A 23,447-nucleotide genomic window follows, 5' to 3' on the forward strand; every position below is an offset into this window, starting at 1 on the left:
CTGTCTTAAAAACATGTTTTAAAAAATCCAAATCAGTCAATCAGAATTAGTGAGTGAGTTCATAACACAGCATGCTTAATGAATCTGTAGCTCATAATATAACTGATTAAAATATTTTTTAAAACATCTGCAACATCACTGTGTGCATCCAGCTGTATATGAATACTACAGTTATCTCCATTGATGTTTGATACCGTATCTGTAACGATGTTTCCCTCATTCTACATCGCTCTCTCAGTTCAGGGTAATCTTCAGCTTTTGCTTCTCCATCGCCGTCTCTAGTTCTGTGGCTTTGCGCACATCCTGAGGAAGACACAAGATAAAATGTGATTCAACAGAGAAATATAAAGAAAACTTTGTTTTGACAAACTTCAAGAGAAGCTTCCCAACTGTTTTAGTTGTTTCATTTGAAACTTACATTTTAAAATGACATATTCACTTACATTCTAACCCTATTTCGTCACATTTTAAACCAATATCTGTGCATGGAAGGTCGAATCAAAACACACCTCTGATGACACTCGTTATAAATTCAATACCAGACTAAGAACAAGAAGGTTCTTTAGTAATTAACAACTGTACAATCTACCCACTGCACATATTTACCTATGACGTCTATTATATTGTAAATTAAAAGGAAACTAATCTTTAGGTAATATAGGTCAGTACCAATGTGTTAAAATAAAGTCTGTGCATAAGTCAAGGCTGAGCAAACATCCAACTCAGAACACATTGACCCACACGTAACCACACAAACACTGGACAAACCTCGAGAAGGGCCTTCTGCACCGTAATTTGGCTGTAGATTCTTGCACCTTCCTCTGGTGACACCGTGCGGAGCTCCTCCTTGTTCAGGGAAAAAAGCTGTGCTCCATTTAAAATGCCCAGACTCTGAACTGTCCTAAGAAAGGAGGAAGGAGCAACACAATCAGTGTTGGTGTCTGTTCACATTCAGAGAGCTTTAATTGTCAAAAGTTCAGAAGAATTTAGACAGGACTAATGTTAAGAAATTCTAAGCAAATCTTCTCTTAAGATTGTCCACAGCACCGAAGTGTCCAATAAGCCCCTCCCCTTACAACTCAGTGAACTGTTGTCCCCTTTAATAGGCAGTGCGTGACCAACAAAATCCACTTCTCATTGTATGTGTGCTGGTACGGTAGAGTCAATTACGCCCCTGGATCATTTTCATTTAGTAGAATTCCATTCATTACAATAAAACTATTCGAGCATAATATGGGTGGTGATAGAAATGCTGCATTGATTGATTCATTTAGGCACTCAGCCATTCTTAGACGTGTTGGGTACGACCATCCTTTAAAGGAATACTCCAACCCCAAAATGTGAATATTAATTACTCTGTGCCCTGTGTTACCTGGAATTCTTGAAGTAAACTTTGTTTTTCTCGCACGCCTCCAAGGTGAACGAAGAATTCAAAAACAGAGAAAGTCTTGATGAATTGAAGTAAATGTTTAACCGGTCTCACACTTTAAGGTCACACAGGCGTGAGCAATTGATATTCAAATGATCGTTTTGGGAGGAGCTTGAGTTTCCTCCAACAGTGCACACTCACTGCTGATTGAAGCCCTTAGCGGTGAGCCAGGCCTCCACCTCGGCAGACGGTGAGTGGTAGTTCAGGGGAGTAGAAGTGTCAGCTGAGCGGGGGACCACCAGCCGACGGTTTGAGCCTCTTTTCTCAGCTAGCCTCTGAAGAAGCTCGTCATTCATTATCATGGCTGCAAATATAAAACACAACTTCTTTTTTTGCAGTCAAAGTGTCACATTTCTTCTAGATTAGTGCTCAACTTTCACAGTTGATGTGTTCAATGTGATAAATGCTGATTTGAAGGTGTTGACAAAATGTCTACTCATTTTTAGACACACCACATAGACGTCTGTTCATGGCCAGTTTATTTTACTACACTTTGTGTATTTGCGTCAGTAGGTTTCTACTAAATTCACCAAAAGTTACCAGTAGATAATGCCTCATTTGCATATTTAAACATAGCATTTCCAAAAATCTGTTATACAAAAAAGTAATTTTCTTAAATGTAAGTTAACACCTGGGTACGTTTAAGGGTGATATCTATTTGTTAAAAGTTTTACCCTCACCTGTAGTGCAGATCTTTCTTTTTTTGTGCCACTTCAGTAGCACTCATATGCACCAAACTTTACACTTTCATTCTTATCTATCTGACGTGTTTTCACAGAGGGGTTCATTCAGAGCCTGATTTATCTAACATTTTATTCCTTTAAAATATTTCTGATTTGTGGAGTGATACAAAGAGATATCCAAAATTACCTTTGTAAAAACCTTTGACTTTAATACGTCAACAAAATTAAATTATTTTGAACCTGGCTTCATCCAATGTTGATATTTCTGTTTTGTAAATGTATTCAAATGAGCACATATTTAAAATATTAGTTAAGCCTGTGTATATTTAAACATAACATTTCAGAAATCTTGTAATACAAAAAAAAGTGTCTTAATGCAAGTGTCATGGTGATATCTAATAGTTAAACTTCTTACCCACTTGGGGTGTTTCTCCTTAATAAAGCCATTATGTCTGCTGGATACAGGACTTCAGTAGCACTTAAGTGACAGATGAGAAACAGCGCTAACCGCTGTTATAATGTTCTAAATGTTCCAAGAAGTTGGACATAAGAAGCTCCTGTGATCCAATATGTTTGTACACTTGATCTACCATTGCTGATATTCGACATATGTGGGCATGTTACCTTGGCCACTGTCTTCGCCCTGCATCGTTGTAGATGGTAAAAACATGCTCTGTGGTCGCATTGGGCTTGTAGGACTTGTCCCAACTGAGCTTGGTGCAGCGTATGAGAAGCACTTTGTCCGAGGGGTAAATGCCATCTTCTGTTGTGGAAAAGTAGGAATGAATAAAAAACTGTGAGATGGCATCAGACAAAAAAGCCACTGTGTGTGCAATGTTTGAAAATGTTGTATATGTGTGCTCGTTCTTTACCTTTGTTCTGTGCGTACCACTTGGCTGTTTCTCCCAGTGTTATTCAGAGCAGACAGAGGCTCCAGGATATTAGAGGGGACAAATCCAATCTGGTCAAAGCGATTCTGACACTTCCACCATCGCTTCGATGACTCAATGACCTGAAGAAAAATCATTTGAGTTTTATGATACTTTCCAAGAATACTTTTACAGGTGGGTAACCACCTTTAATTCTAGTTTTGGATGTGTACCTCAAGTGTTTCTCCTTGTAGCACAGATAGTTCACTACTGTTTCTAGCCACAAAGTCATAACTGCAGCAGTAAAGTCTCTCTCCCTCTGGCGGGAGCCCATTTTCTTCTCTGAAACAGAAATGCCATTTAAAAGATGCAACATATAAAACAGTGTATAACAATGTGGATTCAGTAATCTCAAATGAGAGACATTAACATGAGTTAATCTCATACTTTATAACCTCCACACTGATTTTATTAGGCAATATAATATGTTAATTGCAACCATTCGGAAGTTATTTGGCTGGCAATGTCTACAGACTTACACTTCCCCAGGGCCCTCCGCTGTATGTCGAGCTTGGTCCTGTAGAGTTCGTGCCTCCCTACTTTCCCTTAAAGCATCTTGTTTGTGCTGAGACTCGATAGGATCTTCGAAAAGCTGCCCGGTTGAGTCATAGGCCTGTGGCTGCCACCCATCCAGGAAAACAGGTGAGTATGGAGGAACAGACACGCTGAGGTGCGAACTAGAAAAGAGGGAAAGAGGAGCTTGTTAGAGCAACACTCTCAAACCAAGATTTACACACATACATAAACACACAGACCAGGGTGAAGTCCAGTTGGGCCCTAATGAAGTCCAGAGCTCCTTTTCCCCTTCAGCCAGATGCTCCTGGAGCAGTGAAACAGCCCCGCTGGTCATAGCAGGACTGACAACCAACGCTCCTAACGCTGGTCCTCCAGTGGTTTTCACCATCTGTGAAAGAGACCGTTGCTACAGTCAGTATCACAGAGAGAGAGAGAAACTACGAAATGAAACATTAGGAAGACTCACCAGACTAAGAGGCACAAAGATGGGATGCAGAAGCTCTGGTGCATCAGGCTGTGCGATGGATGACTTGAGACGGTCCTACACAAACAAGAACATAAGGGAATTTACATTTTCATTTTTATCAAACTGTACTTGTACATTTCCAGAGTTAGTTTAATCTCACCAGTAGATCGAGGGAGTACTTGATTTTCTGAAAGATGTCCACAAATTCTTCCTCTGATGGAGGTAAAGCTTTCAGGGTCAACAAATCATCTGCACACAGAAGAGCACAATCACAGCTACAACTTAACAGGGTACATATGAGCCACAGACGCGTAACTCGACCATGGTCACTGTTGTTATTATACTGTGCATGGATTTGTTTTTTCAAACTTGACACATTGGTGTCAGTAGTCAAGTCTTTTTTAATTATCTAAATCATTTGCAAGCTGCCAAATTCAAGTTAAATAGCTTTTAGAAAAATAAAAGAATAATATCAGAAACACTGGAGTGAAATGAAGTAAAGGTGTGGAGTGCTTGTTCTAGCTTGTTCCAGCAAGTACACCCTACAAAGCAAAGCCAATGGTAGTGACTAATAACAATCTTTAATTTCAATACCTACTCATTCATGCCTTCTTTGCCTTTAGTCTTATCTAGGGTCACACCTATCCCAGCATACACTGGCCAGAACTGGGAAACACCCATGTGGCCAGGACAACAAAGGGCGAAGACAGATTAACGAAAAACACTCAAACTCCTATTCGCACGTATTAACTTTGTGCAATGTTGAGACAAAACTTTCTCGATGTTCTTTCTAATAATCTTCATGTCACAGTGGAAAAGGCCGTTAAGGTAACTTATTTATTTGAAAGTAGAAGAAATATTGTTATTGATGCCCTGGATTGATTTGGACCCAGCTCCACTAACTTCTTTGTCATGTTTCTTGTTTTTTTTAGTCTTCCAATCTTCAGACTTGTCTCCTGTTTCCGGCCTCTACTCTTCTTCTGCAGCCCGACTAGCAACCAGCAGTCACCAAGTCAAACCTACCTTAAACATATCATCTGAATACTCTACATATTGTTATTTGGTCTATTTCTGAAGTCTCTGTCAGGCCTGATTTTCTACATGCAAACAGTTTTTCAAGCAGTGTATTTATTTAACTTTGACCTCACCACCTTGGTCCTCCTTCTTCTTCTTGCTCTTTCTGCTTTTCTTCTTCCTCCTTTGGTTGAGAACACTCTGGGCCTCAGCGGTCTGCTGCAAGCGGGACATGAATCGCTCCACGTCGTCAAAGCAGTGGTTCATAATCTCCTGAAGAAAAATACTGTATTTTTTAACAATTTAAATTAGTCAACAGTTCATATTACTGGTAATTTATTAAGTTATTAGTGAGTCAAACAACATACAAGGAGGTGAAACTAATAAACTGATTTCTATGCATTACATAGGGCATGCTAATACAATGCAATCCGACCCATAACCTTGCAAGAAGTACATTTGTAATACTTCTACTGTTAAATATTTGATATTGTATTATATTTAGGTAAGTACATACCACTTCTCTCTCTGCTTTCAATCGAGTATAATTTGACTCCCTACTGGCACCATTCTCTAAGCAGAGGAACAACAAAGCCATTAGAGCAAACTTGGACATATATGCAAGAAACACCAGGCATGCTGTATATGTTACAAGCAGCAGTATAACATGTGCTGAGAATAAACATATACATACACATAAGACAGATAGATGTATACCTTTGAAGATGGGCAGGACACCAGGAAGAGGCTGCACTCCTGGAACCATCATGACTCGGACTCCTGAATGCTTTCTCGGGGCCACCGGAGGCGGTGATTTAGACATCTGTTGCGTGTGGGATGCAGACATAGCGAAGTCAGACAGACAATAGGGGATAATGCTCAGGTCCTATAATTAACATTTTTAGTAACACTTTCTATGACGCCCATGTCTATTGTCTTTAAGTAAAACAAAATATTATTAAATCTTTGCAAGAATACACAAAACGTCAGATTTATTTATTTGTTTAACTGATCATAACAAAAATAGACGTTTTGATAAGTGAATGTAGGACATTTACATTTCACTAATGTAGTGTTTTCCCCAAAAAACTCACTCTTAGATAATACCTGAAACAACTCTACTTTACCTGTATGATTTAACAGTGCTATAAGAAGATTATAACACATTTATGTATGTTTATAATGCGGTGTATACATGAACTTTGCAAACAAATGTCAGTGAGTGACCAGCAATTATGAAATATAATAATACTTGACTTTATAAGACATTATTGGAGAAAAACTGGCTTTAACCGATAGATTTCCTAAAACTTAACAAACAGGGGTTTGTTTATGAAACGGGAAGACGACCAAGAATGTGTAGCAAAGGGAGTAAACCAGTTGAACGGCCACAGGGCCCATTGTTGATCTCATGCTTTCAACATATGGCTCTGATAGTTTAAAGCATTTACAAGAATGCTGTGATGAATGTGGCTTCCCGGCAGGAGGGTCGTTAAGTACGGCACAGATACGGAAACTAGGCATGCTCTCCAATGCTGTTTTATATTATTTTAATTCTGCTATTTACTTCACACTCATTTACATCAACACTGTGATTATTGTACTGCTTTGTCTAATCTTGTACTCATTTTTATGTTTTTGCTGTGAAGCACTTTGGGCTGCAATTCTTGTATGAAAGGTAATAAAGATTATTATTATTATTGTTATTATTATAAAAAGCTTTATGTTTTATGATTATTGTTATAAAGCATTATTAACATTAAACAGTGCTTTTATCTAGAGCTATACAGTGCTACAAGAAGATTATTAGGCATTATACGTATGTTAATAATACATTTTAAACTGGGGAGTCGTTCATCTTTTTCTAGATAAATGTGGTATTTCCCCTTTTGCGTGATGTTTCCAGCACCTAATTTCCTCTTCACTGAGAAACGTGTGTTCCTTCTATACATTGTTAATAATAATAATAATAATAATAATAATAATAATAATAATAATAATAATAATAATAATAATAATAATAATAATAATCATACTGTACCTTGCTTCTTGTTTTTACTTTTCTAACTGGACGATATGTAAAGTGAAAATCTTGGATAAACTTTGATCAAAGCAATCTTACCTTGACTTCATCTGAGTATCGTAAAGAATGATGAATGAGAGTTCAATATTGTCACATTCCACAAGCTGATTGTAAGAATGCTGAGTATTCGCACTCGTACGCTCATGTACGTGACAGATGCACGGTATGCAGATGACACAACCACCAAAACTTGATAAAGAAACTGTACCAGCGGAATATAAAGGTTCATCACAAGTTAGTGATATGCAAACTGTTTTCCTCCTCTTCCAACATACTGATGTAGCAGATCATCCTGAATAAACATTTATTTTTACTGTGGTTCTCATAAAATGCACATTGCACAGAAAAAGCCCCGACATGCAATTACAAAGTATGACTTATTCTAATGTGTCCAGATAAAGTGAAGCAGCTTCTAAAAAGTCTCCTCTGAGCAACATATTACTGACACAAGCTCTATGACAGGTGTACCTCTCTAACCCTCTCTCAATCACACACACTATGCACAAAGTTAACACAATATAAATACAGCACTGTACCTTTTTGGTGTGGTTCGAGTGTTTAAATCCACGGCACAGAGATCCTCTGCTGAGTTGTATGAGCACTGTGCTTAGCTGTTTACACGAGGATGTCGCACCTTCTTGAGATATGCAGAAACGAGAAAAACGAGTCTGACTTTCCTTTCGCAGTTAATCTCTTTCACTCTCCTCTGATTCTCTGACACACACACACACACACACACACACACACACACACACACACACACACACACACACACACACACACACACAGCCTGTCCTTCCTTATGACAGGCATTTATATCAACAACCGCCTGTGGCTTGTGCCAAGGGGCTAATGCAGAGCAACACATGCCATTCCAGAAATGTAATGCAGTCTTCTTCAAACTCCCCACCGCCACAAATTCAGTGATCAAGTTTTGTTTGAGACTAGGCCGAGATAAGGCACAGTGGGTAATTAAAAGTTCAAATTAAAATGTGTCAATAAAAACAAATTTAAGATTTGAATGCAATTCGTTATTCTTTTTCCTGAAAGGAAAGTCATACTTTAAAAGTAGCGTAAATGTTTGAAAACAGAGGCCTATCATGAGAAGGCAGCTTTATTTTTGCGCAGCAGATATTCACATGCTGATAGTTGTTATATTTATTCTCTTACGTTTATTTAACATGCTTTAATACTTTATCTATTTGATATTAACGGGTGATTGCTGGCCAGTAGAAGTAGTGGTGTTGCTTGACATGTAAATGTTAAAGATAAACAAATAAATAGCTCGCACACTGCAGGGCTCCAATGTTCACTTATTTATTGCAACTAGCTAATATGGATACATTGGAGCCCTGCAGTGTGCAAGCTATTTATGTATTTCATAATTCATTTTCAGCTTCTCATGTAAAAGTAATCATGTGTGTGAGAATATATCTCCTACTTCTCTATTTTGTTCTCAGTTTAAGAAACTGTTAAGCCTCCTTAAAAGTCTTCCTTCCTATTCCTACCAGTTTGTACACCTTCAGAGCTCTCTTAAGGGCTTTGTGCATGAATGTTATATTTACCAGGATCTAGTCTTGACTGTAAAGACGAATTCTTAGAAAATGATTATAATTCTCAGAATGTTCTTAGAATTTCGTTCACTATAGGAGCAACTCTTTGTACCAGGAAGCTTTGTGAATATAACCCACCAGGTTACTGATATGGGGATGTTTTTTTCTTTCTATATTCTGCATACACACCTTGAATGAATGCAACAAGTTAAGATTAGATAAGTTAAGTTAAGATTTTGTCTCCATCATGCTGTTAATAACTTGCAGCCTAAAGTCAGATAAGATACTTCTGGAGAGAAAAGCTGCTGGGGCCATAGTGTTAGGGAAAACTGTGCTGTTGGTCAACAGTGACACCAACTGGTTGTTACAGGTTAGACTCCGTCTCTCCCTGCAACTCTCCTCGTGTTTGACTATGGCACACGTCCGGGAGGTTGTGAACAGGTGGTCAAACTGAAAAACAAAGAGTTGATGGTATTAGCAAGTGAAGAGGAGAACTGAACTGCTTTTTTTTGTTTCAGAAAGCCCCTTGCCACGGTTTACTGAAGACATTGATTATATCACAATTCCTATACTGATACTATGATAAGTATACTATAGGTTTACCCCTGTTGATGCCGTGGTATACAAGAAATTCAATTCTGTACATTTTGTAATAACAGGACATGCAACTTGCCAGCAATTGTGGGGGTTCGGTTTGCAGTGCACAACAGACTATTTTACAAGCACTTCTCTTTCTCTGAATGTTTCAGATCTTGCCTTGACTTTGTGACATTTTGGTCAGCAGAAATATTATGTATTATGTTTATAGCCTTTCCCTGCTTTGGGTCAATTATCTTCAGGTGAGACGCCCTTTTGCTGTGAGGATCCAAGGTTAAGGCCCTGTGACACATATCCGTATGACAGAAATGTATGCCGGCGCATACGAAATATCGGCAATAGGTTGATATAAATTAAGGGTAAATTGTGATCGTTTGAAGGACGCAGACATACACAGTGAACGCCGATTGTGAAAAATCTGTTCTGCAATCCATATTACAGAGACCATTAGCTTTAATACATGCAAATTGTGGATTCCTCAATTCATTCATTATTGTTAATGGGTCCTCTTGGCACACTTTTTTCCACTAGGAGGAGTAGACATTTTCCTGGCATTCAGCCAACAGGTGCCTGAAATGTACTACTAACCTTATTTTAGCTCAGCTGTGTGACCACAGAGGCTTGTTTTTATGCCAGCCCGTGTTTCATACACCATTCTTTAGCACAATGATCCTTTTCTGAGCCATATCTTTTTTTTGTAGTACATATTTTTCCATACCAAGCAAAATACTATTTGTTCAGTTTTCAGGATTACTCTTTCAGGATGTGTTATCCACGTGAATGAGTGGACTGTGCAATAAGTAGGTGTTGATGACTGCACAGAGAGCATCGCTTTAACTCCACTACATTGTTTGACAGCTGGTCTACTTTGCAGATTAGAATTGTACATACAAACCATATAATTAGGTTCATAAAATATAATCCATACACCTCACTGTCACTTAGCTACAACCTTAATTAAACTGCCGTATGGGACCACTTTGGACAGTGGGTGACTTTTACTTTACCTTAAGAAGCCAGCATTTAGTTTTTGTTTTGTTTTTTACTTTTAAAATGTGCATTACGGCCCACATAAATAATCTTTGATCGGGATTAGGCCTACTTCAATTCTCTGATCTCAAACAAATCCCGTTTAACTGCATCTATTGAGTTTTCCCTTTCTTTTTCTCTTGCAACTAAATAGCCCGAGCTGCTAAGAGTTAGTTTGGAGTTAATGGGAGTTAATTGGCTAATTAAGCGCAGACTTTAGTTGTGAGCTCTCAGGCAGAGCCTTGGATTGAGCTGTACTAAACGATGCCGTCATTACCTCTACCCTAATTGCACTAATACACGCGCAATTATAATCAGCCGCTTTTAAAAACGTCGTATGTAAAAGCAGTATGAAGAAGTACACTGAGTGTGGCCACAGTCAGGGTACACGGCTCTCTGCAGCTGTGTTTTTGTTAAAAAACCACAGGCTACACACACAGTATTGTCTCGCATAGTTACAGTCCTCTCTCCACTCTTCGTTGAAGGGCAGTTCAGCCCCCTCAGACCTCCCATTGGCTCCATCTGCAGTAACTTCTCCTTTATGTCTTCTCGGGCTGGCGACGACAGAGTTTGTTCCAGCTCAAGAAACGTGGCCGCAAGTTTTTAAAACTACCTTGTCGAGACTTCCCTCGCATAACAGATTATACTTGCTGTCTGAGTGTTAGCAAAGCCAAAGAAAGGAAGAGGTTAAAAGAAGCCTTGTCAGGGAAGGTGACGAGCAGAGAAGCCAACACCAGGATTTCTAGAAACTCTACTCTTGTCTTGGACCGTGCTGTCAGCATGGTATGTCCACAACACATCAATGTTAACACTTCGTTAACGTGACTTCATGGCTCTAATGTTTAAAATCCAGCAGCTTAATTCTTTACTTGACTCTTTTCCTTTTCTTTTCTTCTCGTGGAACATGTTGGTTTTAGGCTGTAGGCTACACTTTACCGTTACTAGACTCCTCTTTCAGTTGCTTAGCAGTCATGAATATGGGCTGTTGTTTGCCTCACTTCGGATAATCTCTGCTATGCAGCTGATGTTCTGTACATTTGTTTAAAGGAATACCCATGCTGTTCATTATGTTAAGCCACAGATATGTTTTTAACCCTACAACGCGTTAAGTTACTGTAATGTACATTTGAAATTAAATATGGATAAACTATGCACTGTACAGCAGCACAAACCAAACATTGAATTGTATTACTTTTTTATTTTAAGTCTATGATGATTTTTACAATAAGTTTAGTCCTTTCATTTTGGGGCACTGACTATAGCATTGACAACAATCCTACACATTGATCTGATGTAGATGTAAACCTCCTCAGTTTAAAACTGAAAGGCAGCACTTTAACCTCCTTATCATTGTTTCATTTTAAATCAAGTGTCACACAACACTTGTCACACACAATGTGCACCTCTCTACAAACCGACAGGCTTGTAGAGAGTTAAAATGTATTTTAATGACTTGCACACACATACAGAACTTTCTTTTTTGCAAATATACATTCAACCATACTGATGTTTTTATGGTATTGTGTAGGCAATACGATATACTGAAAGTGTGTGTGTGTGTGTGTGTGTGTGTGTGTGTGTGTGTGTGTGTGTTCCTTCAGATAAATAAAGCAGTTACTGTAAGTGAACTATGTTGATCACTTGTGGATTATAGTTGATAATCTGCAGTTTTTTACTGCCATGTTAGTATTTACCCTCTTTAAATCCTTTTGTATGTAATCCACAGGATTATTCTTTTGTATTTTATGGTTGCACACGTGTTGACACACAGCCAACATCATTAGGTTTGGGCTTTTGTTTCTTCCCTGTTTTGCTATCTGATCTTCATCCTGTAGCGACATGTTTGAATGAAAGTTGAAGATATATGGCAAGTTAACTGATGGCCCGATGAGTGTGATTGTTTAATTTAGTAGTGTGTGTGACCCCCTGTCCCCGGTCAGTCATGTAGTGTGAAAACCACAACAACTTCAAGAGACCCGAATACAAGAAACAAGTTGTGTACAGTACAGCAATCTGACGACTTTGAAAGGTGTGTAGTGTGAGCTTTACTCTTGAGCCTTACTCAAGCAGAGTTACTTTAATCTGTCTGCTTACTGAGCAGACAGATTGCCGAAGAGACATTTACAGAAAAAAAAACTGGCTCCTTTCTAACATGACGTCGACATGTCAAATTGCATGCATGAAAGGGTCTTTATTCTGGCTGTTTGTGGAGGGTTGGGGTGTGTGCAAACTGAAACACACTTGAGCCATGCTGTTTAAATCATTCATCCACATAATGTGTAGACAAATCAAACAACAATGTTTCACAAATTCACATACTGAACATGTGTGATAATAATTTATGTTCCACTTTAAGGTTTTATATGCCAGCAAAACTATCCTGTTCTATTTCATGCATCATAAAACATGTTCAGTGTTATGTATCTTCTTATAGGTAACATTAACTGTCCCAACTAGAGGTGAGTTAACCAAGAAACAGAAATCTGTGTACACTGTAATCTAATCCAGTCATGAATACTTTATGAAACTTTGAGCAGAGGTGTTTGGAATTAACTCAGTGGTCATTTGTTAGGTTGAAGTTAGTGGTGTTGTATATTGTATATAATATTTGTTGTAGTCAAATATTAAAGTGCTTTCTGACTTAATAAATTAATGTGTACTCAAGAACAACACAGCAAACAACTAGTCTAACTATATTTTCACAAAGGGATAAACAAATGTTTAAAAGCCCAGCCTATTTCTAAAAATGTTTCAGTTTTTTATAAACACAAAAACAAACCCACAGTATTTTTAGAGATTAGCTAGGTGTTTACTATCACAGTTCATTGAGCATAGAAATGTGGTTGTCTGTTCTCCAACTGTACCCAGAGATAGACCCGGGCTGACCAATAGGGGAAAATGTACAACCGCTCTGTGTGTGCTTTGTGCGTTTGTGGGAAGGGCACTATAGGGCTATAAGATCATTTTAAGGTAAGTACAGTAGTTCTTCTTCTTCTTCTTCTTCTTCTTCTTCTTCTTCTTCTTCTTCTTCTTCTTCTTCTTCTTCTTCTTCTTCTTCTTCTTCTTCTTCTTCAGCAAGGTCAAGACTGAAAGAATAAGCATGCAGTATTTTTCCACTTATGAAGATGTGTTAAAAGCAATACCTCGGCCTCTCAGTTTAAAACTAATTACAGTTGTGTGTTTATTGGTTCAATAAACGACAAGATGACCTGATACAGGCTTGTTGTGTTGTTGACGAGAATTTGAGGATGCACACAAAAAAAAATCTCCAAACTCATAAATCTGAGTACGAGTTGAACTGTAACTTTTGTGATTAGGTTGTTTTTAAGGGCATTTTGTTTTTCTTTGAAATGAAAGCTCTACACCACCAAGGTTACTCACACTTCTGATAGCCAGACTTTATCAGTTCACAATATAGTAATACTGAATCAGATTCAGGTAACCTTGGTAAACCACTATCCAAGGTTAAAAACTATGAATAAAGTAGACATTTGAATGTAGAAATGTTACATATTATATATTTAGTAAATTACATGATTATCTAAAGTGTTGCAGATAAATGTTCCCAATTACTGACTTATCTATCAATCAACTAATGGTTTGTGCTCTAGAGGTAACATTGAGCACTACTACAACCAAAGCCGGTTTTGTTCCGTGATAAATGCGTCCTCCAAATGTTGACATAACTTCTAATAGCCTTTCTCCTCCCTTGTTACCAACTATATCCACCACATGGTGCACCCATACGCCTCAGCACCACCCACAGTGTGAACCAATGTAAACCTAACGCCTCCCACTGGATTCTCCCACCCACTCAAATCACCACGACACCAGAGACTATTCCTCCTTCACCCAGAGATCTGCAAAGTCACTGCCGCTCTTCCCACTTTCTCTCCTCTCTATGTGTGTGCATGTATATTTTTGTCACTCTCCCACACTCTTCTATGAAAGTGCGTAAATACATTTCTGAAATCACCTGATGTATCTGGTCATGTGTCCTGACCAGCCACATACTTTTCTGGGTCAAACACCTCCTGTAATTTTCCATTCTTACCAGCTGATACCAGCAGTGGGACAGCTAGGTCATGCTCTACACTGTATGCATATTAGGCAAGTTGTAATTTTGAGGATTCATTTTATTATTGAACAACTACAGTGCTCACGGTCAAGCCAAAATGTTAATAAACCTCAAACCTGAATATTTAAGAAAGCAAAAGTGAGGTTTTGGCTTTCTTAGGAGAATATCTATGTGTGCACCATTACGTGTGCAGAATTATTATACAACTAAATGAAAACGAAGGTTTCCCCATCTCACTTAAATACTTATTTTGATCTGTTAACGTGAGAATAATAAACAAACAAACAACAATATGTACAAATAAACTTTTCTGACATTTAAAATAAATAAATCTATAACCAATATAGCCACGCTTCATTTCAATAAGTCCCAAGCCTTCCATTCATGGAGTCTGTCGGTTTCTTGATCCGTTGACGATCAACTGTTTGTGCAGCAGCAACCGCAGCCTCCCACACACTGTTCAGAGAGGTGTACTGCTTACTTTCACTGTAATTCTTCCGTTTAGGAAGGGCCCACAAGTTCTCAGTAGGGTTTAGGTCAGGTGAGGAAGGGGGCCCATGTCATTATTCTTTCATCTTTAAGGCCTTTACTGGCTCGCCACGCAGTGGAGGACTTTGTTGCATGCGATGGAGCATCGTCCTGCATAAAAATCATGGTCTTCTTGAAAGATGCAGACCTCTTCCTGAACCACTGCTTTAGGAAAGTGTCTTCTAAAAACTGGCAGTGGTTGTGGGAGTTGATTTTGAGTCAATTTTCAACCAGAAAAGGTCCAACTAGCACATCTTTAATAATACCAGCCCATACCAGTACCCCACCTCCACCTTGCTGACGTCTAAGTCGAAGTGGAGCTCTGTCCCCATTACTGATCCAGCCACGGGCCCATCCATCTGGTCCACAATAGATTACACATAGAATAATCTATTCCTTGGAAATGTTGCAAATACATTTTTGTTGCTGACTGCTGTTATCCTTAAGATAAGTATTGTTTCGTGCACGCATTTTTGATGAACGATCATGGTTAACCCAGGTGACAAATACTTTGCATTTTGCAGGTTTGACAGTTGAATGCTTTTAACGTGGAGCTGTACAAAATGTTGGGTTTGCATTAGCAGTAACTTAAAACAGCTCTGACACAACTGTGGGAAAGCAAGCACTAAATAGTGAGGCTAAAAATAAAATAGATGCTTGCATAATTTCCTGAGAATCCCTTGTGCATGTGAAAGCAATTTGAATGGCAGACTCTGCTACTAACAATAAAAATGACTACATAGAGAGATAATTACAGAATGTAAATACACTAAAGGATGTGGCTGAATAAATGCCGGCCATAAATAGTATCAAAAAAAGGGTTATAAATTAAGGATTATAACTTTAAACTAAATATTATAAGGGTCGTCTGAACTCTCAGGTTTCTTTTGTCAATCCGCCTTTCACATTGTTATAGACTGTTGTGGTCCCTGATCAGTGATCAGTTGGACTCTGTGAAGGCAGTCAAATACATTCAGTGTTGTATGTGATGCAGAACTTAAATTCTTACTTTACATTATGTTTGGGGGTGGAATATTTTGTCTTTATACAATACAAATCTTTTCTTCTTTTCTGGGCGTAAACTATAATTGTCCCCTTTTTATCTGGACTATCTCTATGTCTGTAATAAAAATCTTTCTATCAGCAGATTATCACTGAAGTTTATCTTTCTTTTTCTCTTGTTTTTTCAAGACGGAGAAACCTCCGCTGGACAGCAACGAGGACAGAGCCTGGCTGGGCGAGGGCCAGTCCGAAAGTCAGCTTACAACTGTGCACGGCCCAGATGGAGCTGAGACATGCAACGCAGACCGACCAGCATGGGACTCTAAGATCCAGTATGTGTTGGCCCAGGTGGGGTTCAGTGTGGGCCTCGGGAATGTGTGGAGGTTCCCATACCTTTGTCACCAAAATGGAGGCGGTGAGTGTCTTTTAAAGGAAATAAATGGTACTTTCCAACTCCATGGTTTTGACTGACTCATCACTGAAGCTCTCTTGAACCAGTAGCTGACAACATGAGACAACACAACACATAATAAACATGTGTTCAAAAATATATGCCTTCACATTTTTTTATATCTTCCTCCTTCTCCTTCCAGGGGCCTTCATGCTGCTGTATGTTTTTCTTTTACTAATTGTGGGAGTTCCTCTGTTTTTTATGGAGTTGGCAGCCGGTCAAAGCATTCGCCAGGGCAGCATCGGTGTATGGAAGCACATCTCCCCAAAGCTGGCAGGGATAGGTTACTCCAGCTGCATGGTGAGGGATGAATTTATTTTCTTTTTAGATTATTTTGTTCTAGGTTTGGATTAGTTGAGACTAATAATAATAAAAATAAGATATGTATTATATTGTATATATTATACAATATATTATTGTATTGTATTGTATCTCTACTCATAGCTCACGGCGTCTCGGCTAGGCTGCTGTGTTTCGGTAGCTGGCTGGCTGTTTCATGTTTGTTTCAAAGATTGGGTCATTGTCAATATTTTTGATATGAGCCAGAAAATGAAAAGTTTCATAAGCATGAATATATTCCTCCACTTGTTGCATTACAAAGCCCTGGCATGTACTACCTCATTTATAACCTCTTATGTAAACAACTTTCCTTTTTTTTTTACTACTAGCCACACTGTATGTATACTTAAGAAGGGGGCTGAAGGACATCCTGCCGTTCTGTAATGTGAGAGAGTTTGTTGCGTAACACTTTTCTCTACAGGCGAGACCCGACAAACAGAGTGGACAAGAACTTTCTGTGCAAACGCGGCTCACAGACATTTACTTGTGTGCTTAGATGCCCAGGATTCTTTCCCCCCAAAAAGCATCATTGCTCTGTTAGTCCCAGTCAATGTCAGAGTCCCAATTCATTACGGCTATGCTCTAAGCATACAAGTGTAAACAGGTTAGTTGTTCGAAACATGTATGAAATGTATTAGAAAAGATACTATCTTGGGTCATTTGAGGTTTGCTGTTTCTAAATTGAAAAAATAAAAAATTGACCTTGCTATGTAAATATTGATAATTTATTAAGTAGATAATTCATGAACCCTTTTTATCTCCTCCAGGTCTGTTTTTATGTGGCTCTTTATTACAATGTTATTATTGCATGGAGCCTTTTCTACTTGGGCAATTCTTTTCAGTATCCTCTGCCGTGGGAGCATTGTCCAATTGATGTAACCACCAATGACACAGGTACTGACATAGAAGTTGATCAAATGAGATTCGCGTGGATGCCAGTCAAAGGACTATAATGTTGTCTTTCCTCAATCAACAGTGAAAGAATGTGCAGGTTCTTCCCCAACTTCTTATTTTTGGTTTCGGAAAGCCCTTAACGTCACAAATTGCATTGACGAATCCGGAGAGTTTAACCCCATCATGACGGGCTGTTTATTGGCCGCTTGGGCAATTGTCTCATTGGCTATGATCAAGGGCATCAAGTCTTCTGCAAAGGTAAGTTAATCTCTCTTCTCTTTGTCACCTCAACCCCTGGGATCCCTATATGAACAACCAATACATACAAAAAAAATCACATTTATGCTTTGTATCATTGTTATCAGTGCTGGTAGGCAAATATTATTACACCCAGACAGAGCCAGGTTAGCTGTGTCCCCCTGTTTCCTGTCTATATGCTAAGCTATGCTAACTAGCTGTCCGTTACATCATGTCACGACAGACAGACAGACATGAGAGTGGTAATCATTTTTTCATCGCAAAAAGGCCTAATTTCCCTAAATGTCAAAACATTCCTTTTAAAAATCTGCCATTTCTTTTTCCAAATCTTAGGTGATGTACTTTTCCTCAGTTTTTCCCTATGTGGTGCTTTTTATTTTCCTCATCAGAGGGTTGATGTTGGACGGTGCGATGGAAGGAATCACCTTTATGTTTTATCCTAAAGTAAGCACAGACTTCATCGTGTGTTTGATCATATTCATGTCTTATATTTGTATCTAATGAATTCCAAATTAAAAAGAGTTAGAGTATTTAAAACTTCACTGCACATTTTGTAGCCTTTAACAATAATTAATACTTACTGAGACTTTGTTTCGTTGTATTCTTCAGATAGAGATCTGGGCTAGCGTGCAGGTGTGGCGCCAGGCTGCTACACAAGTGTTTTTTGCCCTCGGACTGGGCTATGGCTCCGTTATCGCATATTCTTCCTACAATCCAGTCAACAACAACTGCCACAGGGACGCCATCATGGTCTCCGGCATCAACTTCATGACGTCTGTGCTGGCCTCGCTGGTGGTTTTCGTCGTACTGGGTTTCCGTGCCAAGAACATTGCACTGCGCTGCGTGGCTGAGTACGAATGTGTTCGTGTGTGTGTGCATGAATATTGACTTCCCTTAGGTGTCCACTCATTACATCTGCCACATAATTTCTAATGCTGCTGAAATAACTATTATATAAGCCCATACATTTGTTTTAATTGCAACATAATAAAGAGGACAGTATTCTCAAAGACCATACCGTCTAATTAAGTAAAGTAACTGGTTTGGCCTAAGGGGCAGAATAAATGCCCTCTTGCTTTAAGTATGTAGCCAATTCTGGCACATTTGCAGTGGATTGTTAAATGCAATTAATTAATTACTTAGCTGGTTGAAAAAAGTATTAAAGGCAAACACTTTCATGCATCGACTATCAAAGATAAATGAAATACAACAATATAAGAGGACTCAAGAGTGTAATGTTGTGTAATAATTCCTGATTTTTGACCATTCTTAATAAATATTCACAATTAAACATAATATTGAAATGAATGGCTTTTCAAAACAAATATTGCTGTTAATCTTTTTACTCTAACCTCTTCCAGAAACATTGGTCTTCTAAGCCACATGTCACCCTTTGGATCTAACGAGCACGTGGTTGGTCTTCCTTGGATCAACATGACGGATCCGAGCTCTGTGTCTATAGCTGAATACAGTGAGTGGTACAGTCACCACAGCTCCATGGTGGGTCCTAACATCACTGACTGCAGTCTGGAAGAGGAGATGAATAAGGTATCCTTGAGATATGATTTGAATTAAATTTCTGTATAGAAGGGTTATCAAGACAGACGACATGCTTCAACAAAGAGATACGAGTTGCTTTACAAGATGCAGGACACTGGCTTGCTTAAAAAAACGTCAGTGATTTTAAAATAACAATAGTAAGAAGGTGTGGTGCTGAGTTTCCCAGGTCCTCTGAGGAATCTGTGAGGTACTGTAAAACATCCAGCAGGCAAGAGGAAGAAAGGTCTCGAGGTCTCAAGGAGAGATGGAAGCAAGCTGAGTTAGAGTAGTGAAAGAAGAAACTGAAGAAACAGATGAAGGGTTACTAAAAGTCATGTTATCTAATAGTGTTTATTTTACTAAAAAAGATGACTCACCCCCTACTGCAGAGACTACTACAGAAGTGCTTCTGGTATGGTGCTATCTGATCGTAACTACAAATAGGGGGTGTATAAGATTGGGTAATGTTGTTTCTTTCCATTAAAACAATAATAATTCTTGTTTATAATAAGACTTATTCCCTCTACGTTTTCTGTCTTCCCTTTGTATGAGCACAGGGTATCGAAGGGACAGGCCTGGCATTCATAGCATTCACTGAGGTGATGGCCCTTTTCCCAGCCAGCCCCTTCTGGTCCACACTGTTTTTCCTAATGCTGCTCAACCTCGGCCTCAGCACCATGTTTGGGACCATGCAGGGAATCCTCACACCCCTCATGGACAATTTTAGCTTCTTGGGCCGCCACCGAACCCTCCTCACTGGTAATGCACACAAGTCAACACAGCTGATCATTTTGGTTTAAAAAGACGATTTTCCAGGCATATATGGCTAAATTGAAGATTTATAAAGTTAAATGTAAAAGTTATTTTCTAGGCAGGACATTTCTGATGTCTGTATGTATAGGCCTGTAAACATTTCTTACTTTGTTTTTAATCTATTGCCTTCTAAAGACTACAACAATTGTCTGTTTGCACGAAAAATATGAAAAGGGTAAAATAGCGGCTATTTTCTAACTCTGTCTTCCTTCTTTTTTATTTTTCAGTGTCCAGCTGTGCTTTGGGCTTCATAATAGGACTGTTGTTCACCCAGCGCTCAGGCAACTATTTTGTGACTATGTTTGACGACTACTCTGCAACTCTACCGTTAGTCATTGTGGTCATATTTGAAACCATTAGCGTGTCGTGGGTTTATGGAACAGATCGGTAAGAAACATATTTCTGACACTTTCGCTATTAAATTATTTCTGTCCTGTTTCATTGTCTTTTGAATAGATACATCTCATATAAATGTTTTTCATCACTGCAGCTTCCTGGATGACATTGAAGTCATGCTCAAATGGCGCCCTCCAGTGATTTACAAATATCTTTGGAAATATGTTTGTTTGCTGGCGATGATCGTTCTTTTGGTTGCAAGTTTGTTGCGCATGGCCTTAAAAAGGCCCACATACACCGCCTGGAATCAAGCCACAGTAAGATACTTGACTACTTTTTCATCTCAAAATGCAAGAAATTAGTTTTTTGTATAATACGTTTTCTGAAATGTTATGTTTAAATATGCAATTGAAAATACTGTCAACAGCCATAAAAACATAACTTTTAGCCATGTTTTTACTTTTATAGGAATAAAATGTTCTATAAATCAGGCTATGAAAGATATATAATCAAACTCCTTTTGTTAAAACCTTGAGAATATATATATATATATATATATATATATATATATATATATATATATATATATATATATATATATATATATATATATATATATATGAATGAAACTTGAAAGTTTGGTGCATGTAAGTGCTGCTGAAGTGGAGATCTCTTCCTCAGTCTGAGACCAAATCTATTTAGAGAACGGCTTTTAAAGATATGTATTGTACATTTCCAAACATTCATTCATACTACAAATAGGTTACATTTGTTAACTAATATTACCATCAAACTTTCCCAGTTACTTACATTAAAACAAATAAGTTTTCTGAAATGTTATGTCTAAATGTACAAATGAGGTATTATCTAATTAGGATTATTTTGTCTTAGTTTTGATTTACAACTTTGCCTTATCTGTTTTCTATTCTTATCTATGGATGCTAATATTAGCTGCTATAAATACCCTGTTTCTTACAGGAATCAATTCATCTCAACTGGTCACTAAGAAAAGATTTAGTAATTTGTTAACAGTTCCTGAGCATTTTGCTTCCTATATCTCTCTAACATGCTCTGTCTCTTGCCCTCTTCAGGCCTCTGAGATGACCCTTGAGTACCCTGGCTGGGCTCTTGCTATGATTATCATGCTGATCGGCCTTGCCAGTTTGCCTGTGCCTATTGGCTACATCCATTCCACGTTGAAAAACCGCGCGGCCCGTAGCACTCACTCTGAGGAGGGAGGCGGCCAGGAGATGCAACGCAAGTTGTACACCAAGTGCAGCTCCACTGAGCAGCTGGAGCCCAACTCCCACCACACAGTCCCTTCTGGGGAAGACGACGTTCATCCCAGGACTGCCTTCCTGCCGATGGGCAACGAACACTATCGGCTTCTGCCCCAGCGAGAGGAGGAGGAGGAGGAAGATGATGATGAACAAGATACAGTGGTGTGAGCACGGATGTGGAGGCGAAACATGTTTAGATCTTGAACCTCGGAGAGTGTACGAGCAAGACCCTGCAAGAGAGATTGTAAAAGGAAGTGCAGAATTATTCTTCATTTGAGAAAGAGTTGTTGGGTTGCACCCATTTATCATATTCAGCAAGTTCTACATTGTTGACAAGCCAAAGTGATGTTAACTATTTATATTGTATTAAGATACATTACCAATCAAAAGAGATTTCTTTGACGAGAGATTGTTCCTCCTTCTATTCATTTTCTGAACCATTCTCACTGTTCAGAAAATAAAAACACTTTCAGATACATGAAATAAGCTGCTATATTTGGTGAAACAAAGAGTTTTAGAAGGTTTTAGAGTAGGAAATTGATAAGCCACCAGCATGTCAAATTAGGTTGGTCTATTGTTTCTGCAAGCCTTATTTCATGTGGGCGTCATAGCTGCATTTATTTTTTTTAAACTAAATGCCAAGTATGAATTTGCTTGAAAACCTTTTACCTTGAGTAACGTGTGTGTGTGTGTGTGTGTGTGTGTGTGTGTGTCTGAACATTTGTTAATTTCTGTTGTGAATCAGATGTAAATATGTCCGTAAAATAACTTTTATTTTAGATTCTATTTGTATCGTTTTACCTCATAAGACCTCAGTAATGTTTTACTCAGTGTAGCAGTATTGTACTGTACTAGATGAAGACTTAAATAAACCTCTAGATGGCAGCAACCTGATTAGATGATGCCTTTTTTATGATTCACACATCCACTCAAAACTGAAGTTGTTAACACCTTCAAAAGATCAGAGATACCATTAATGAGGACGTTGAATATAGACATGATTTTTTTTAATGTTTATTTGGGTTAAGAAAGGACCCAGTAGACTGAAGATGTTGGTAAAGTTAGAGTAACTACTTGAATTTTTAACATGACGTTTTTTGTTGAGCAATGCTGATCAACTTTGTATTGAAATGACATCCATGTGCTTTTACAGACGTGCAGCTCAAACACCAATGTACTTGTACTTTATTTCATAAATGTCACACATCATCTGGGCTTTAAATCTAGTAAGGCTTCTGTATGATAAATTATTTTATTAAAATGTTTTATTAAAATCTACTTATTGTCTGTTATCTGTAGGCTCTGACAAGTTCCTTTATTGTATGTCTATTTGTTCGATTTTGTGGCTTGCTTGAACTCTTTATTTCGGTTACCGTAATTATGAGAGATTTACAAATGCATGACAATAAAGACCCTGCAGGTCAAATAGCCCTGAAAAGGGAAACCAAAACTCTCTTCTCCATCTCACACACAAAGGAATGCCCTTATTTCACTTTAGCCAAAACGGAAACAAATCATAGAAGCCATTTGTAAGTTAGTGCCACAGTCCAATTGGGTTTTGTTTAGTGCCCCTTTCAGTCTATTTGCTCTCTATTTTCTTTATTTAATTAATCACATATTTAGACTTGGC

At 38.4% G+C, this 23,447-nt stretch overlaps 2 protein-coding genes across 3 annotated transcripts; one reads left to right on the forward strand and one right to left on the reverse strand.

Annotated features, from left to right (window-relative positions):
- Window positions 1-45: 45 nt before the first annotated feature.
- On the reverse strand, window positions 46-8,912 carry eps8l1a (EPS8 signaling adaptor L1a). Its single transcript, XM_029437068.1, has 15 exons — window positions 8,863-8,912; window positions 7,657-7,757; window positions 5,741-5,860; window positions 5,555-5,608; window positions 5,172-5,310; window positions 4,184-4,272; window positions 4,024-4,098; window positions 3,797-3,945; window positions 3,521-3,718; window positions 3,215-3,323; window positions 2,992-3,124; window positions 2,737-2,880; window positions 1,571-1,733; window positions 769-901; window positions 46-303 (listed from the first exon to the last, which is right to left on the reverse strand). Exons 3-15 carry the CDS (start codon window positions 5,858-5,860, stop codon window positions 235-237), a joined length of 1,575 nt encoding a protein of 524 aa, XP_029292928.1. The 5' UTR covers window positions 7,657-7,757; window positions 8,863-8,912; the 3' UTR covers window positions 46-234.
- Window positions 8,913-10,602: 1,690 nt separating this feature from the next.
- On the forward strand, window positions 10,603-23,109 carry slc6a16a (solute carrier family 6 member 16a). 2 transcript variants are annotated; one of them, XM_029437896.1, is made up of 13 exons: window positions 10,603-11,082; window positions 11,901-11,918; window positions 16,097-16,322; window positions 16,501-16,658; window positions 17,465-17,591; window positions 17,674-17,849; window positions 18,183-18,293; window positions 18,459-18,700; window positions 19,211-19,397; window positions 19,946-20,147; window positions 20,429-20,588; window positions 20,692-20,854; window positions 21,629-23,109. In XM_029437896.1, the coding sequence occupies exons 1-13, from the start codon at window positions 11,080-11,082 to the stop codon at window positions 21,983-21,985; spliced, it is 2,130 nt and encodes a 709-aa protein (XP_029293756.1). In that variant the 5' UTR covers window positions 10,603-11,079; the 3' UTR covers window positions 21,986-23,109. The 2 variants fall into 2 exon arrangements, with proteins under 2 accessions (XP_029293756.1, XP_029293757.1); XM_029437897.1 differs by lacking the exon at window positions 11,901-11,918 and having other exon boundaries at window positions 21,629-21,985.
- The last annotated feature ends 338 nt before the right edge of the window (window positions 23,110-23,447 follow it).

This window comes from Cottoperca gobio, chromosome 8 (assembly GCF_900634415.1).
Source record: "Cottoperca gobio chromosome 8, fCotGob3.1, whole genome shotgun sequence".
Lineage (NCBI taxonomy): Eukaryota > Metazoa > Chordata > Actinopteri > Perciformes > Bovichtidae > Cottoperca > Cottoperca gobio.

Excerpts from the sequence above, each read along its gene's own strand:
- eps8l1a (XM_029437068.1), bottom strand. The coding sequence starts at position 5,860 with ATGTCTAAATCACCGCCTCCGGTGGCCCCGAGAAAGCATTCAGGAGTC. Across the intron at positions 3,946-4,023 it reads TCTTTGTGCCTCTTAGTCTG|ATGGTGAAAACCACTGGAGG; the intron begins GTGAGTCTTCCT and ends TCTCTTTCACAG. Across the intron at positions 3,125-3,214 it reads TACAAGGAGAAACACTTGAG|GTCATTGAGTCATCGAAGCG; the intron begins GTACACATCCAA and ends ATTTTTCTTCAG.
- slc6a16a (XM_029437896.1), top strand. Across the intron at positions 16,659-17,464 it reads TAGGTTACTCCAGCTGCATG|GTCTGTTTTTATGTGGCTCT; the intron begins GTGAGGGATGAA and ends TATCTCCTCCAG. Across the intron at positions 17,592-17,673 it reads TGTAACCACCAATGACACAG|TGAAAGAATGTGCAGGTTCT; the intron begins GTACTGACATAG and ends CTCAATCAACAG.